This window comes from Balaenoptera borealis (assembly GCF_965194805.1).
Source record: "Balaenoptera borealis genome assembly, chromosome: 11".
NCBI classification, from domain to species: Eukaryota; Metazoa; Chordata; class Mammalia; order Artiodactyla; family Balaenopteridae; genus Balaenoptera; species Balaenoptera borealis.
Window position 1 is genome coordinate 38,475,633 of NC_138868.1, and position 16,101 is coordinate 38,491,733.

Sequence of the window (16,101 nt, forward strand, 5' to 3'; positions counted from 1 at the left end):
ATCGAGGGTGACTGCTGGCAGCGGAGCCAGGCTGACTGATCCCGGATTGAGAGGAAGCCACGGCAACCCCAGAAAGAGCAGTCCGCCGGGGTCGCCAGGGCCCGGATCACCGGCCGTGTGTCCGCCTTCCGCAGGTGTCCCCCAGCCGGTAGGGATGGAGGCGCTGGACCAGGCCGAGGGGCCCACAGCCTTGCAGAGAGAGATGCCGCTGCCCCCGCCTCCTTCACCGCCCTCAGAGCCGGCTCAGAAGCGACCACCCCGAGGCGCCAGGAGCCACTCCCTCACCGTCAGGAGCAGCCTGTGCCTGTTGGCTGCCTCCCAGTTCCTGGTAAGGACATCACAGGCCTTGCGGGGCCTGGAGGGAGGGTGGGTTGAGGGACGGCCTCCACTTCCTCCCCGAGATGGCCGCCTGGGGACACAGAAAGATGAGGGGCCTCCGTGGCGTCCCTCGTGACTCCAGCCCTCGGGCTGGTGTGAGGAGAAGGCTGGAGTTCTGAGCCACAGCCTTGATGGATAAGCCCCTCACGCCCTGACCTCAGAAGCAGGACCACAGGCCCACTCCCAAGCCCCTGGCCCCACAGGGGTCCTTCTGAGGACTTCCTGTCTCTGGAGGCATCTCTGGGAGACTCTCCTTGTTATGTGTGTACCTGGTGGGGTGGGAGGGTCCCCTCTGGGAAGGGCTTTCTCTTGGCTCCCTTGAGTCAGCTTTTCTCCAGGGAAAAGTCCCGGGCCCTTGCCCCAGCTGCGCAGTCTGGACCTTGGGGGGCCAGGTTGAGGCTGAAGGGGAGCTCTCGAGGGTGGGGAGATGGGGGTATGTGGGAGCAAGGAGCCCAGGCTCCAGACTCAATGTGCTGCCCCCCGGCCGCTCCAGCTCGCCTGCGGGATGCTCTGGCTCAGCGGCTACGGCCCCATCTGGTCGCAAAATGCCACAGACCTCATCTCCTCCGTGCTCACACTCCTGGAGCAGCTGGGACCCTCGGTGAGTAAGCTCCAGGGAGCCCCAGGGCAGGAGGGAATGCTTGGGGGCCTCCAGTCCCCCCAACCCCTGCCTGGGGCTTCTTTGAGTTCAGGAGATATTTACTGGCCCCTGAAGTGCTCCTCCCTGTCCCCCACCCAGACCGGGTCCAAAGTTTTCAGAGCCTTGATTTTATCCCTTTGAAACATGAGAACTCTGCCCACCCCCCCATCACCCTGACCTGTTGGTCTGATGTTCCCCAGGCCTGGCTGGCTGTTGGGACCTGGGACATCCCTAATCTGCTGCTGGTCTCTCTCTCCGTGGTCCTCGTCACCACCTTGGTAAGGCTCCTCCTGAACCAACCTCCGTGCTCCCCTCCCGTGACCCTGAGGCCCGATCCCCACCTTCTCCCATTTGACCTACAGACTAGATATTCTGGGTAGGTCTGAGGATGGAGTACCCATCTCCTTCCACCAATGTGCCCAGCCTGGGGGGAGAGGTGCCGTCTTTCTCAAAATTGGTTTGCAGCATTCTTGGCTGGGGAAAGGGGCTGAGGCAGGGGGAAGACTGGAGTAGGAACTCTACCTCCACCCCACGAAGAAGGCTTCAGTCCACAAGAACCTGAGGGTTGGGGATGGAGAGGGCCTGGAGGACGTGATGGGGGTGGAGTCTCCCATCTAGGTGAGGGGTGGTGCGATGCAGACAGCTCCCAGGAGGGTAGGGCTGCTCCAGACACATGGAGGGGCAGGGGGCTCAACTCCATGGGCACCCCCTCACCCAGGGGGGCTGCCGGAATGGTCCTCGGTCCATGATGCCATATGCCCCCAACTAGGTGTGGCACCTCCTGAGGACTCCCCCAGAGCCACCCACCCCGCTGCCCCCCGAGGACAGGCGCCAGTCGGTGAGCCGTCAGCCCTCTTTCACCTACTCTGAGTGGATGGAGGAGAAGGTCGAGGATGACTTCCTGGACCTGGACCCTGTCCCTGAGACACCTGTGTTTGACTGTGTGATGGACATCAAGCTTGAGGCCGACCCTGCCTCACTGACTGTCAAGGCCATGGGTCTGCAGGAGAGGTAGGTGCAGTGGAGAGGTGGGCTCTGCGGGCCCTGGAGCTCTCAGCTCCCGATCGGAAGGGCAGTTGCCTGACTCTGCCTCCCAGTGCCCAGGGAAGAGCTGAGCTCATAAGCCCACCAGTGGAGACACATCCTCTCCAGGTCTGATTCACATAGATCAGGATGCCCCAAGGTGAACGCTAAGAAATGCTGTTACTACACACAAACACATGGGCATACACAAGTGTACATACGTGCACGCTCACACGTACACTTGTGGTTTGGATAGGTTTCTTTACTGCAGGACGTGTCGGGACCTTTAACATGCTTGTAGTCATTGTAGATTGACTCAGGAGAGTGTGTGGCATTCCTCAAAGTCATCTGACCACAGAACCCTACTTTTTTTTTTTTTTGGTTTGAACTCAATTTTTTTTTTAATTTTTTGTTGGAGTATAGTTGTTTTACAATGTTGTGTTAGTTTCTGCTGTACAACAAAGTGAATCAGCTATATGTATACCTATAACCCCTCCCTCTTGGACCTCCCTCCCACCCCACCCCCATCCCACCCATCTAGGTCCTCACAGAGCACCAAGCTGAGCTCCCTGTGCTACACAGGTTCCCACTAGCTCTCTTTTATAGTGTCTCATAGCGTTCCGCAGAGCACACGTTGGGAGGTGTCAACACTCTCTTTTCGGGGCTTGGCTGGATAAGGCAGATCACACCAAGGTTGAGTTGCCCACATGATGTCATGCAAAGAGCACTGGACGAGGACTCGGAAAACCTAGCTTCTTGTTTCAGCTCTGCCACCCCGTCACTGTGTGCTTGGGCCATCCTTGTCCCCGCTGTGGGACTCCGATTCCCTCTCTGTGTCACGAGGGCGTTCCTGTTCTGCGCCCTGAACACAGTAGGGTTTGCTCTGTCTGCTCATCCTCGCTGCCGCTGTGCTGCCCTTGGGACCCCATCTTTCCCGGGGCCTCTCCTGGATTCTGCGTCCTTGCAGACTGCCGGTCCGGGGCTGGTATGCAGAAGGTCGAGCCCTGCTTCTCTGCTCCAGGCAGGCACCCTCTCTGTGAGCTTCCTGGGGCCACAGGGCTGGGAACTGCCTCCAGCAGTGGCAGAGGCAAGTGCAGGGAAGGACTGAGCTCAGGGGCCTTGCATTGAACCTTGGGAACCGCGCTGAGGCCACACACTCAGCTACTCTACCGCAGGCAGCCTAAGCCTCGGGGCTGAGCCTCACGCCCCCTGTGTCAGGGGTGATGTCACACCCACTCCTCTCTCTGGAGCCCACCTGGTTCCCACCCCCATCTCTCCCTCCCTCATCCTCCTGCTCCAAGGCCCCCAGCTGATGGCCCTCCCTGACCCTGATACTCACCCCTCCTTACCCGGTCCTTCCAGGAGGGGCTCCAACGTCTCCCTGACCCTGGACATGTGCACCCCGGGCTGCAATGAGGAGGGGTTCGGCTATCTCATGTCCCCACGCGAGGAGTCGGCCCGCGAGTACCTGCTCAGCGCCTCCCGCGTCCTCCAGGCCGAAGAGCTTCATGAGAAGGCCCTGGACCCCTTCCTGCTTCAGGCAGAATTCTTTGTGAGTCCCCTTGAGCTGGCCACCCTGCAGGGGGCAGCCCGTTCTGCTCATGTTGATCCCCCCAGCAAGGCTTTGGAGCGGGGTACCCCAAACTCAGCATCTGATAGATGAGCATCATTTCATTCTCACCTCTCCTACTGTCTTGTTTTCTCTCTGGGCCTCAGTTTCTCATCCGGAAAATGGGGGTAAAAATAACAGGGGTGTTGCAAGGATTCAAGAGGTGCAGAACGTTTGCAAAGCGCCCACGGGGTGATTGGTGTTTGTGGCGTTCCCAAGTCTTTATCATCCAGGACTGTGCTCTGAAAGCCTGAGAAAGCCTTAGAAAGCTTTCTCTTCTTTTTTTTTTTCCTTTGGCCATGCTGCGAGGCACCAGGTATTGAACCTGGGCCCCAGCAGTGAAAGCACTGACTCCTAACCACTGGACTGCCAGGGAATTCCTGAAAGCCTTCTCTTCTGACTCTCCCGTTTTCCCACCCTCCCCCTGCCCGACATCACCTAACATTGTTCGTCCTCCTTTGAAATCTCTCCAGTTCTGTGATGCAGGCTTAGGGTGGTCCTGATCACCTCCCCTCTAGACTTATGCAGCAGCCTCCAGCTGCCTCCTGTTGGACTTTGAGGGGCCCATAAATGACACCCCTGTTTCACCTGCCTGAGCACTCAACCAGTGAAGAGCCAAGACATGGAAAATCACAAAACCACCTTTATTTTTGCTGATAAAGCCTAGGTTTAACATGAGGATTAGGTATGTAGCAGTAGGGAACTTCCTAATACCAACCACCAGAGTGAACAAACTTTCCACCCACCCCGGGCGGTGCTGGCACATCGCCGGCCTCACCTCATAGGGGTGCCCTATACTTTCTTGGCAGGAGGGCCGGGAAAGAAGGAGGAAGGAAGGGGCTGGGGCCCAAAAGCCCGGTTCCTCCATCAAACACACTCATTGGGTAACTCGCCCACCTCTGTGGGTAGGAACGGGCAAGAGGCTGTGAGCATCTGGGGAGAGTCCCTCTTGGGAGAAGCCAGAGGGATGGAGAACCCGTGTGCCTCCCTCACAGCTCCCCTCGCCCCAGGCCACCCTGCTCCCTACCTGGACCGGAGGACTCTCCCCTCTGAGAAGCCCTCCATCACCCTCTGACCCATTGCTCCAGATTCTCCAGAATGTGGCACAGCCTGCCTTACCTGAGTTGAACAAGCCCCAGACTCCTTTTCCGGACTTATATCCCCATCCCTGCAGGGACTGTCCACTTCAAACTGGGCCCAGCACCACCCCCCAGCCCCAGTGCCTTCCCTGTCATCATCCCCCACCCTGGAGGCCCCTAGGAAGCCTTCCTCGACCACCCAGCCTCAGCTGCCATTCCCACGGCCACACCTCCCCTTGAGGAAAGGGCTTGCATCCCCTTGTCATCTCCGGTTCAGTAGATCATTGTCAGTTTTGCTCAGACAGTAAGAAAGAGGGGGTGCCCACACACCCACTCCACGGGCGCTTCTGCACGTGCTTTTTATTCTTTTGATTCTCACAACCACCCTAGAAGGTAAGTATTATGATCCTCATCGTACAAAGCACATACTTAGTGTGCCCACAAACAATGAACACTGTAAACCATGTGAAGTCAGGTGCTAAAGCGTGTGGACAGAGGGAAGGGGCGTGAAGAGAAGACAGACACTGGGGAGTCATCCCAGAGAACATGGGTCGGGGGGAAGAGGTGAACCTTAAAGGCTGGGAAGGATTTGGGGTGATGAAGAGGGGTGGGACCGGTGCTCCCCACAAGCTGGGTGCCGTGAGCTCAGACCTGGAGGCTAGCTGGATACTGACAAATTAGCCACAGGAAGAGATGGGCACAACTGGAAGGTAGGTCTCTTCAGAGCAGCTGGTGGTAAAGAAAGGCCGGATCGGAAAAGACCTCACATTCCAGGCAAAGAAGTTCCAACTTGGAACTCTTGACATAGAGAGTGATTGGGAGGTGCAAATACAACTCTGGGAGGCCCAGAAGGAGGCTCCTTTCCTGCTGGAGAATCAGGGAAGGCTTCTTGGAGGAGGTGGCATTTATGATGGACAGGAGGACATGAAAAGATGAGGATGGAGTGGATGTTACTACAGAGTGAGCAGCACTATCCAGGGTCCTGAGGTAGAGACACCCAGGGTAGGAACACGGGTCAGTAAAACCACTCAGTGTGGCTGCAGCACAGGGTGCAGAAGAAGGCAGTGATTTGCCAGGTCACTTTTTCTTCTGTTCTTCTTTGAGTGTCTACTATGTGCCAGGCTGGCCCCCAATAAACAATGGTGATAATAACATTTATTATGCACTCAGCGTGTGCCAGGTCTGTTCTAGATGCTTTTTATGTGCTCTAACTCATTTAACAGTCAATGTTTGTTGAATGAATGCATGCACTTAAGTCAGCCCACCTCTGCTCACACCCCCATGTCCTCCTCCTGCAGGAAATTCCCATGAACTTTGTGGATCCGAAAGAGTATGACATCCCTGGGCTGGTGCGGAAGAACCGGTACAAAACCATCCTTCCCAGTGAGTACTCACTGCCCCAGGGGGTGGGGGCAGGCTCCCCCTCACCTGGGAGCCACGTCACCCTGAGGAAGGCCTTAACCCCAGAGTGGGCCTCCACGGTCACGAGGAGAGGGGACGAAGGGTGCAGGTACCCAGTGAAGGGAAACACCCCCTTTAGAGGGTAGAGGGCTCCTTGTTCCTTCACACAGCACTTTCCAGACCCTTGCCCTGTGGAAGCCCAGAGAGAAAGAGGAACAATAACAGCAGCTTCTAGACAGTTCATGGTGGCTGAAAAGTCTTATCACATCCTTGGTCTCTTCAGAATGGGCAGGTTTTAAAGAGAGGACATTAAGGCTCAGAGAGGATAAGTTGCTCATCCACTGTCACACAGCTAAGACGTACAGAACTGAGTTTCAAACCGGGCCTGTGACCCCAGAATTGGGCTCTTTTGTCTACCTTGAGTTCAGTTTGGCCAGATTGTGAGTCCTTTAACAGGCAGAGCCACCCCATAAGGGAATGAGCTGCCTGGCAGGTAGTAAGCTCCCCATCAGTCAGGGTATTCAAGCTAGACTGCATGAGCAGTCCCCTGGAAGGTCTGGCAGGGATTTTCCCCCTTTGGGGGCAGTTAGACCAGGTGACCTGATATTCCTCTTTTAGCCCTGGAGTGTCATTTTCAGGTAACTTTCATCAAGCCCCTATCTGCCTGTCACCCCTGCCAAGTTCTGGCCCCAGGCCCCAGGGCTAGCTTAGGGGGTGATATATTGAAACCAAATCCACAAACCTACTCCACTCAGTTTATGGAGTAACGAGGCTTTAAAAAAGCAGTTTTGCCATTAGCATCTCCAACAACATGTAAGATGTCATGACTTATTTTTAACTTTTAAAATATCGACTTGTGGTTGCTATGGTTACACAGTGTCTAGGTAGTTCCGGTTAAACAAAGCACCATTTAAGGCCAGGATGCAATATTCAGGGCTGCTCACCTCTTCCCTCCTCTTGCCGCCCTCCACCCACCCAGCCCAACCTGGAGGGAGGGGTTCGGGTACCCCACAATCTAGGGCTTTGCTGGCCACTCAGAATAGCCACTGGGGGAGTATGGGAGCCAGGCCATCACTCCATTTGGTCCCCACTGGATTCCTGAGAAGAATCCAGCCTCTAGCCATGCCCTGAGCCTCCAGGTCCCCGAGCCCAACAGAGAACCTTCTCTGTGGCCAGCAAGAATTGACCCTGTGCCTTCAGAGACCGGGCTGGGGTGGATGGCAAAGCCCCCTCTCAGATCCAGGACACTCAAAGGTTTGCTTTCTCATTCATTCTACACCATGACCAGGGCCTGAGAATTCAGACATGAATGAGACACAGACTCTGTGCACAGGGAGCTCACAGTCTAGTGAGAGAGACAGATCCATGGACAGTTCCAGTACAGAGTGACCCAGCAGGTAGCATTGAGGACAAGAGGCAGGGGAGCTGCACCTATATGAATGAATGAATGAATATCCCTCAAATCTAGCTCCCCCTCTCCAACTTCACTGCCAAATTACTTTTTTGAGGCGAGGGCTTCCATGTTGCCCAGTGATTCTGGGGGGTCGGACGTGCATGTTGCACAATTCCAGGGGTGCCATTTACATGGACTGCATTGACGTAGTGCCCCCTGGTGTTGTGCAGGGCAGGGCAGCCCTCTGACCCTGACACTTCTTATGTGGATCTTTACAGTAATCTAACTAGTCTCCTGAGTCCCACATTCTCTCCTTCTGTCCATCTTCTACCATTGTCACCAAAATGATGCAAAACAGAAAACTAATCATGTCGTTCTCCTCTTTAAACACTGTCACTGTTACCCCGTAGTCCTCGGGTTGAGGTCCAGCCTTATGAGCGTGGTTTATCGGACCCTTTGTCAGCTGGTTCCTCTCCAGCCTCATCTCTCCCCAGCTCCCGCCTGGCCCTGTACACTTGAACTGGACAGAGCGGTGCTCCCTACGCCGCTTTCTCCTGGTCCTTCAAACCCAACCCAGGTGCCCCCTCTTCCATCTGAGCCAAGTCAAGTCCCCTCTGTTCCCTCGTCCCCAGTGCTCACAGGCCATACACTGCTCGACCGCCTGCCCAGCAGTAGGGGACAGGGACCGGGCCTGGCTGATCTAGGAGCCCCCATGCTCAGGCACAATGTCAGGCTCAGAGTCCACGCTCGGTAGGGTCAATAGAACCATCACCATTCTCACGGTGGTTCTTTGATATCAAAGGCCCTGGTGTCTGGCCAGGGGGTCTAGTGCCCACTTCTGAGTCCTAATCTGGGCAGGCACCACGAGGAGAAGGGAGGTGGCCCACACAGTGCTGCCCGCGCCTCTCTCCCGCTGGTCACCCAGAGCCTCCTTCCATTTACCCTCGCTCTTCCCCATACCTGACACCCCTCCACTCCCTCCTCCACAGGAGCTGCCCTGTCCCCACCTCCCTCCCCCCATCACCTGCCCAAACCTCAAGCACTGGGGCCGGGGCATGAAAGGGCCAGAGAGGGGAGGCTTTGTGGGTGTCATGTCCCATTTCATCTACCGGGTTTGGGATCCTTCTTTTTTTTTTTTTTTTAACGTCTTTATTGGAGTATAATTGCTTTACAATGGTGTGTTAGTTTCTGCTGTATAACAAAGTGAATCAGCTATACATATACATGTATCCCCATATCTCCTCCCTCTTGCGTCTCCCTCCCACCCTCCCTATCCCACCCCTCTAGGTGGTCACAGAACACCGAGCTGATCCCCCTGTGCTATGCGGCTGCTTCCCACTAGCTAGCTGTTTTACATTTGGTAGTGTATATATGTCCATGCCACTCTCTCACTTCGTGGGATCCTTCTTTTGAGCTGTTAGCTTATAGTGGGACTTGTAATGATGGCAGTAATAACAGCAGACACGTGCCCTATAGTGTTCACCATATGCTGGGCCGAGTTACGGGTCTGAGGACTCATTAACATCTACTCTTGAACGTTTACAAGATGAGTGAGGTTGTGATGGAAGGAATGTCCCTAGTTTAGAGAGAAGGCACAGGGGGACTAAGTAAATGGCCTACACTGACACTGCCAGGACTTGAACCCAGCCTTACTGGTCAGTGGTGTAGGCTCCTGACCGCTCCTCACACGGCCTTTGAGAGCCCCGTATGGGGCACACTGGCAGGGCCTTTAGTCCAGCCCTCCCTCCACAGAAGAGAACCTGGGGCCCAGAGAAGGGAGAAGACAGCCAATTGGTGACAAAGCCAGACCAGAGCCCCGGGCCTCGGGCCCCGGGCCCCAGCTTCCTGCCCACCCCACAACCTGCCGGCTCAATCCCAGCTTCTGCAGGCTCACAGAGCAGACTAGTCAATACAGGGAGGCTCTAGCTGGAACAAAACAAACCCAGGAAGAAGAGCAGGACGTTGTGAGAATCTGCTGCTATGGGATTTGACATGTGAATAGATGGGGGTGGGGGGGAACCCTTGTGCACGTGTGTGCCATCTCATCTCAGACGTGGAAGACTTTACTCCTTTCATAGTAATATTCTCCCTCAGCGTCCTACCCAAATCTTAGCTATAAAGTGCTTTACAGTTTAACGTTGCACTTTCACATCTGTTTTCTCATTTATCTTCCCAACAATCCTAGGAAGTAGGCATCTTTACCCCCATATTACAGATCAGAAAACTGAGGCTTAGAAAGGCCATGTGCTTTACAAGCTTACACGGCACGTTGGGGACAGTGTATACTCGAACTCAGCCCTGCTGTCCAGGATGCATCCTCTAGGGAATTTCTTACTGATTTAGCTTTCTCCTCCCCAGAACATGAGGCACAGTGAGGACAGGGCAGCTTAAGGGACACATGGCAAGGGGCGGCATGGATCCTACAGAGGGAGGGACCTAAGGCCTCTCTCTGTACTGTCCTCTTCAGCCTGGGCCTCACCTGCCTGAGTGGGCCACAGGGATGGGTCAGTGTTTTGCTTCTGGGCAAGGGAAGAAGGAACTTCAAGTTCCAGAAGAAATGTGGGTGCCCTGAAATGGGCCAGACAAAGTGGGCTCTGCACCAGGGGGACTGCATATGTTAAATCCCAGCCTCACCTGTCTCCCCCACCCCAGACCCTCACAGCAGAGTGTGTCTGACCTCACCAGACCCTGACGACCCTCTGAGTTCCTACATCAACGCCAACTACATCCGGGTATGTAGCCCCATCCCGATGGCCTCTCCCTGAAAGGGAGGCCCGAATCAATGGGATCCATCCTCTAGGCTTGTCCCTAAGCCCATGTGGCTCCTGCCAGCCCCCTGGAAGAGCCTGAGTGTGGGGACTGGGCCCCAGGAGCACGGCGTCTGACCCTGATGGCCTGGCCTTGGCTGGCCGCAGGGTTATGGTGGGGAAGAGAAGGTGTATATCGCCACTCAGGGACCCATCGTCAGCACAGTTGGCGACTTCTGGCGCATGGTGTGGCAGGAGCACACGCCCATCATTGTCATGATCACCAACATCGAGGAGATGAACGAGGTAGGCACCCCTGTACCTTACCAGGTGTCTGCTGCTTTGTGCCCTGAGCTAAGCATCTTGTTTCCATATTAATCCTTACAGCAGTTTTGTGAGGTTGGTATGTTCACCTCACTGCCTGCCAAGGGGAGGAAATGTGAGGCTCAGCGAAGTTAAGTCAGTTGCTCAGAGCCACACAGAGAGTCAGAGGCAGAGCCTGGAGCTGGCCTCTCCACCTCCAGGGCTCAGGATCTTAACCATGATGCTCTGCTGCTGCTCAGGCTGCCAGGGCTGATGCTGGCTACTTCTGTACTCATCACGGCCCATTTAATTGAACTCCCATAAAAGTCCTTCAAAATGGGTATTATTTCCATGTTCCAGATGAGGAAACTCAGGCTCAGAAAAGGGAAGTAACTTACATGTTATGAAGCTGAGATTTGAACTCTCTAACTGCAAACCTACTGCCCTGTTACCTCTCTTCCCGCTGGCCTGGGAGGGGTATTGGGGAGAGTATGGCTGGGGTGCTGGGAGTATCACAGCCTGATCTGGGCCCCTGCAGAAGTGCACCGAGTATTGGCCGGAGGAGCAGGTGGTGTACGACGGCGTGGAGATCACTGTGCAGAAAGTCATCCACACTGAGGATTACCGGCTCCGACTCATTGCTCTCAGGGTGAGGCCTGGGGTTGGACTGGGCTGGGTAGATGGGGGACTCCACAGCCAACAGGGTCCCAGAGGCCATGATAGCTGAAATTAAGGCGTGTGTCACTCCCAGGATTTACTGATAAGCAGGAACGAGGGAGAGTGGTGAATAGACTTGGAGGCCAGAAGAAGGACCAAACCCTCCGTGCATTTCATATTGTTAGGTTCTCTCCATCCACACTGTCATTCATAATGTCTTCCAGCTCTGCTTCAAATGTACCCAAGGCCAGGACTGTCTGGAAGAGGGGGCTTCAGCAGCTTCCAGCACTGTCCTTAAAACTGAACTTTGAGATCCTGCCTAGAAACATCCTTTTACCTGAGCTTCCAGCCTGTAGTATGACACCGTCCACCAGAGGGCAGGCGCTCCTTGCTGCATTTGGGTTGCACAGGGAGGTTGTGGTTGCACAGAAAAAGGAAAAAAAAAAAAAGAGAGAGAAGAAGACATACAAAATATGAGCAATTACAGAACAGCCCAGAAGAGTGGGGGGAGGTATCCTCCCACCCTGAAGTTGTGCTTCTTCCAGGCTCAGCATAAGAGAGGAGATTGTTCCTTTGGAGTCAGGAGAATTAGTGCGTTCTGTTTTTGAGAAATCTTATGACCCATGTTTGGGGAAAGTGGTGCCACTGTAATAACCCAAAGTCTGGAAGAAGTGAGCTGGATGCCAGGACGCTGACATCCTATCCAGAAACAGCCTAGGAGGTCCACTGATGCTGGCAGCCACAGGGTCTGGATAGGATGTCAAGGGCCTGAGACTTGTTCCTCTGAGCTGCCCCCTCCCACTGGAGAAGGTGAAAGAGGGGGTGTCAAGGAGAACTCAGCCCCTGGAGGACAGTGCCCAACTAAGCATCTCCAAGGTATAGGCTTGCTTGCGGGCGGAAAGGGCCAGGAGGTAGTGGGCAGAGGCCATGGTAGCTGCCACAGCCAGATAATGCAGGGGTGCAAGGAACCAGCTTCCTTTTTACCCCCGAAAGATATGCTGGGGCTGTCTCATCTTCTCAGTGCTGCCGGACTGGTTAGGGAAGAATTGGGACAGCTTGGGGCTTGCGGGTATTTACTTCTGTCCATAAACCTTTACAAGCACCTGCTCTGAGCCTGGTTCTGGGTTGGGTACTGGGAACACAGAGCTGTCCAAAGCCTGGACTCTCTCCTCAAGGAGCACCTATAAAATGGTAAGTACTGACATAGAAATAGGTAAGAGCACAGAAGAAGGACCCTTTGTCAGCTAGGGTGCTTAGGGAGGGCTTCCTGGAAATGGTGGTGCTGAATGGGGTTCTGAAGGATGAGTAAGAGTTGGCTAGGGGGCAAAGAAGTGGCGAGAGCATTCCAGGCAGAGAGAAAGTAAAAGTAAGGGCGTGGAAGATAGAATAGCTCTATGTGTGTATACGTGGAGGAGGTGGGGGTAGCAGAGGTTTGATCTGCAAACCATTTGGAGTGCAAGAGAATCAAGTGCAAGTTCACAGGAGCAGGAGTTGGGCCTGAAGGATAGTTACTGAACCATGTGTCTTATTTGCCTGGCTGAATACTGGGGAGGGTGGGTTTGATTCTAAGAGCAATGAGAGCCATCAAAGGGTTCTGAGCAGGAGAGCAGCCTGTGCTGTAGACAGACCGTTTTGACACTGTGGAGCTCCGGCCGTCAGGGAGGAGGAGGGAGGGTCTCACACAGTTGAGAGATGATAAAGACCAAAGTGGAGGCGGTGGTGGTGGAGAGGATAGCACGGAGAGGGGAACACTTGCTGGGGTTGGAGGTGGGCAGGGAAGTATACTGAGGCAAGAGGAAGGGTCCCAGGGCTCTTGGGGGGTGACTGGGCTGTTAAGAGGTGACCAGGAGACAGGAGTGAATTGGAGAAGGGACTCTTCGCCTCTCTTGGATGATCTTGGAGTTGCTGGGGCAGAACCCACGTGAAGACCAGTGCTGTCGCTGCTGACCAGCCCCTGCTGCCCACCTGACTTCGGGTCTCTGTCTGGTGCCGCTGGGTGACGTGGTATAGATGGCAGAGGCCCGAGGCCCCACTCCCTGTGGCCTCCCTCCTGTGTGTTTCCTCCTTCCCTCCCATCTCCATCTCTGGGCTGATCTGTGGGCTCAAAGAGTTCACGTGTATCTGGGGTGGGCCTCTGTGTCCTGGACAGAGTGGGACAGAAGAGCGAGGCCTGAAGCATTACTGGTTCACATCCTGGCCCGACCAGAAGACCCCAGACCGGGCCCCCCCACTCCTGCACCTGGTGCAGGAGGTGGAGGAGGCAGCCCAGCAGGAGGGGCCCCGCTGCGCCCCCATTGTCGTCCACTGCAGGTGGGTCCTCCCAGACACCCACGAGGGCAGGGCAGCTTCCCCCACCCCTAGGCTGCCCTGCCCCTCACCCACCCACGCCCTCGGCCCTCAGTGCAGGGATTGGGAGGACGGGCTGCTTCATCGCCACTAGCATCTGCTGCCAGCAGCTGCGACACGAGGGCGTGGTGGACATCCTGAAGACCACGTGCCAGCTCCGTCAGGACAGGTCAGCCCATGGGCGGGGACTGAGCATGTGGGGAGCTAGACCCCTGGGGGCAGCAGAGAGAGACTGACGTGTGCATAGGGTGAGGGTTAGGGGGACACACCCTGCGGGGACTGACCTGCGGACAGGAAGTAGGGAGGACAGATGGGTAGAGGAACCGGGTCCAGACAGTTGGTGGCTGGATGAAGAGGGGAGAGAAACAGAGCTGGTGGACAGAGGGGCAGGGGCCGAGAGTGGTGGGACATGTCACCTGTGTCCCCGCTGTCTATGCCAGAGCTGGGAGGGACAGGAAGGGGGCAGGGGAGTGGCTGGCCAGGGTTGGCCTCTCTAAGCTGCACAAAGGCAGAGTCCCTGATGTGCCTCAGATGACTGGCACTCTGTGGGTCTGGGGGCAGGTCCCTCCATGACCCCGTCCCCACTGTGCGTCTGCTGGGCAGGGGCGGCATGATCCAGACGTGTGAGCAGTACCAGTTCGTGCACCACGTCATGAGCCTCTACGAGAAGCAGCTGTCCCGCCCGTCCCCCGAGTGACCACACTACTCCCCGAGGTCCTCTGGGTACCACCCAGCCTGAGTCTGGGCCCTCATCCCGGCCACACCCAGGGCCCTGCCTCGGGTCCAGCCTGCTCCCTGCCCCTCCCACTTCCTCCTCCTCAGTCTGCTCCCCCCAGCCTGGGCCTGGCCCCTGCCCCCCCCCCCACAACGTAGCTCTTCCTACTGTACATATTGGGGAGTGGGGGAGGGTGGGGGAGGGGTGTGCCAGGCCAGGCCTGGGGCCCCAGGGCCTGACCCACGCTGCGCGACCTGGGGCCTCAGTTTTTAATGATGGTTCCATTGCTACTTGATCCAAAACATTTCCGTGCCGCACTCCACGTGTCCTGCTGCAGCGTGTTCTGTCTGTCCATCCATCTCTGCTGTCTGTACCGGACACTGTGTCTCCTCAGCCCGGGAGAGGGGTAATGAGCTCCAGCCCCCAAGTGGCCCCGGCAGAGGTGCCTGCCCCCGGCCCCCAGCCCCACTTCTCCCAACAGGCAGATTGCACTTTGCCCCTAGTTACTGGGACCAGGATAAGGACGGGGGGCCTAAGGACCTGGAGGTCAGGCACAGGGAGCTCCTGAGGGGGTGGCAGAAAGATCTCAGCTGGGGGAGAGGTCTCTGGGTGGTGGTGGGGGGAGGAGTATCGCAGCCAGGGTGGCCTCTGGGTGTCAGATGCCCGCAGGGGGCAGTGAGCAACCCACGAGGCATCAGGGAGGAAGGGGACAGATGGGGACAGTGAACCTAGAGGACCTGGGCCACGGTGGGAGAGGGGGAGCTCCGAGGGTAGAGTGGGGACTCGGCCCCAGATATGTGTGAAACATTTTTCGGTGTCACTGTGGGAAATCCCTCCCAGAAGTCTCACTGCGTGTAGCTCTCGTGTGTCCCATGTCCATGCGTGTGTTGAGAGCCCGTCAGCAGGGCGTGCATGACTCTTTGGCAACATGTGTTATCTTGGAGCCACGTGTTTTTATTGCTGACTTTAAATATTTATTCCACGGCAGACAGAGACATTTGGTGTCTTTTTATAATTTGCTCATGGTCATTGAATAGAGCAATAAATGGAGCATTTTGAGCAAAACTGGGTCTGTGTGATTGCCTCTCCCCTCCACTCCCTGTACCCCCGTCTTTGTACACACACACACACACACACACACCCTGACCCTCGAGATCCCTAGCACCACACACACACACACACACACACACACACCCTGGCCCTCGAGATCCCTAGCGACACACACACACACACACACACACACACACACACCCTGGCCCTCGAGATCCCTAGCACCACACACACACACACACATACACACACACACACCCTGGCCCTCGAGATCCCTAGCGACACACACACACACACACACACCCTGGCCCTCAAGATCCGTGGGACCCCCTTGTGGATGCTGGGAGTGTAGCATGAATCCAGATTTGAAAAGCCAAAGTCCATTGAGCAGGATCCTCACACACCCCCACCGTCCCACCCAGCCAGGAGCCAGGGGCCTTGGGGAGCCACAGGGACAGGTGTTGGAGGTTTCCAGAGAAGGAGAAGTGGCTGGCAGGCCACCAGCTTCGACAGATGGGCCAGAGAGGCCAAGGCTGGAGCAGGGGGACCTTCAGCTCACACAGGCCCCTCCCTGTTGGCCAGCCCACTTATCCCTTGTTAGCCCTGCAGGTCCCAAGAGCAGCTGCAACCCAGCAATTTCCCCTGTAAGGCCTGGGCTGAGAGGAAGCCCCACCCAAGGAGCCTGGGGAATCTGCCCCTAGGCAAAGATCCTGCGCCTCCTAGACACTCCTGCTCTATTCTTATCCCAGCCCCCAGGGAT

General features: G+C 56.1%; 1 protein-coding gene across 6 annotated transcripts in view; it reads left to right on the forward strand.

Annotated features, from left to right (window-relative positions):
• Window positions 1-15,525, forward strand: part of PTPN5 (protein tyrosine phosphatase non-receptor type 5) — a 55,676-nt gene extending 40,151 nt beyond the window's left edge. For 3 of the 6 annotated variants that reach the window (XM_082343026.1, XM_082343027.1, XM_082343029.1), the window contains 12 exons: window positions 135-328; window positions 872-979; window positions 1,219-1,296; window positions 1,788-2,029; window positions 3,404-3,593; window positions 6,028-6,112; window positions 10,176-10,255; window positions 10,439-10,576; window positions 11,112-11,222; window positions 13,380-13,540; window positions 13,632-13,745; window positions 14,180-15,525. In XM_082343026.1, coding sequence (XP_082199152.1) covers window positions 135-328; window positions 872-979; window positions 1,219-1,296; window positions 1,788-2,029; window positions 3,404-3,593; window positions 6,028-6,112; window positions 10,176-10,255; window positions 10,439-10,576; window positions 11,112-11,222; window positions 13,380-13,540; window positions 13,632-13,745; window positions 14,180-14,273 — 1,595 coding nt within the window. In that variant the 3' untranslated portion in view covers window positions 14,274-15,525. The other 3 variants (XM_082343028.1, XM_082343030.1, XM_082343031.1) reach the window with 3 other exon arrangements.
• The last annotated feature ends 576 nt before the right edge of the window (window positions 15,526-16,101 follow it).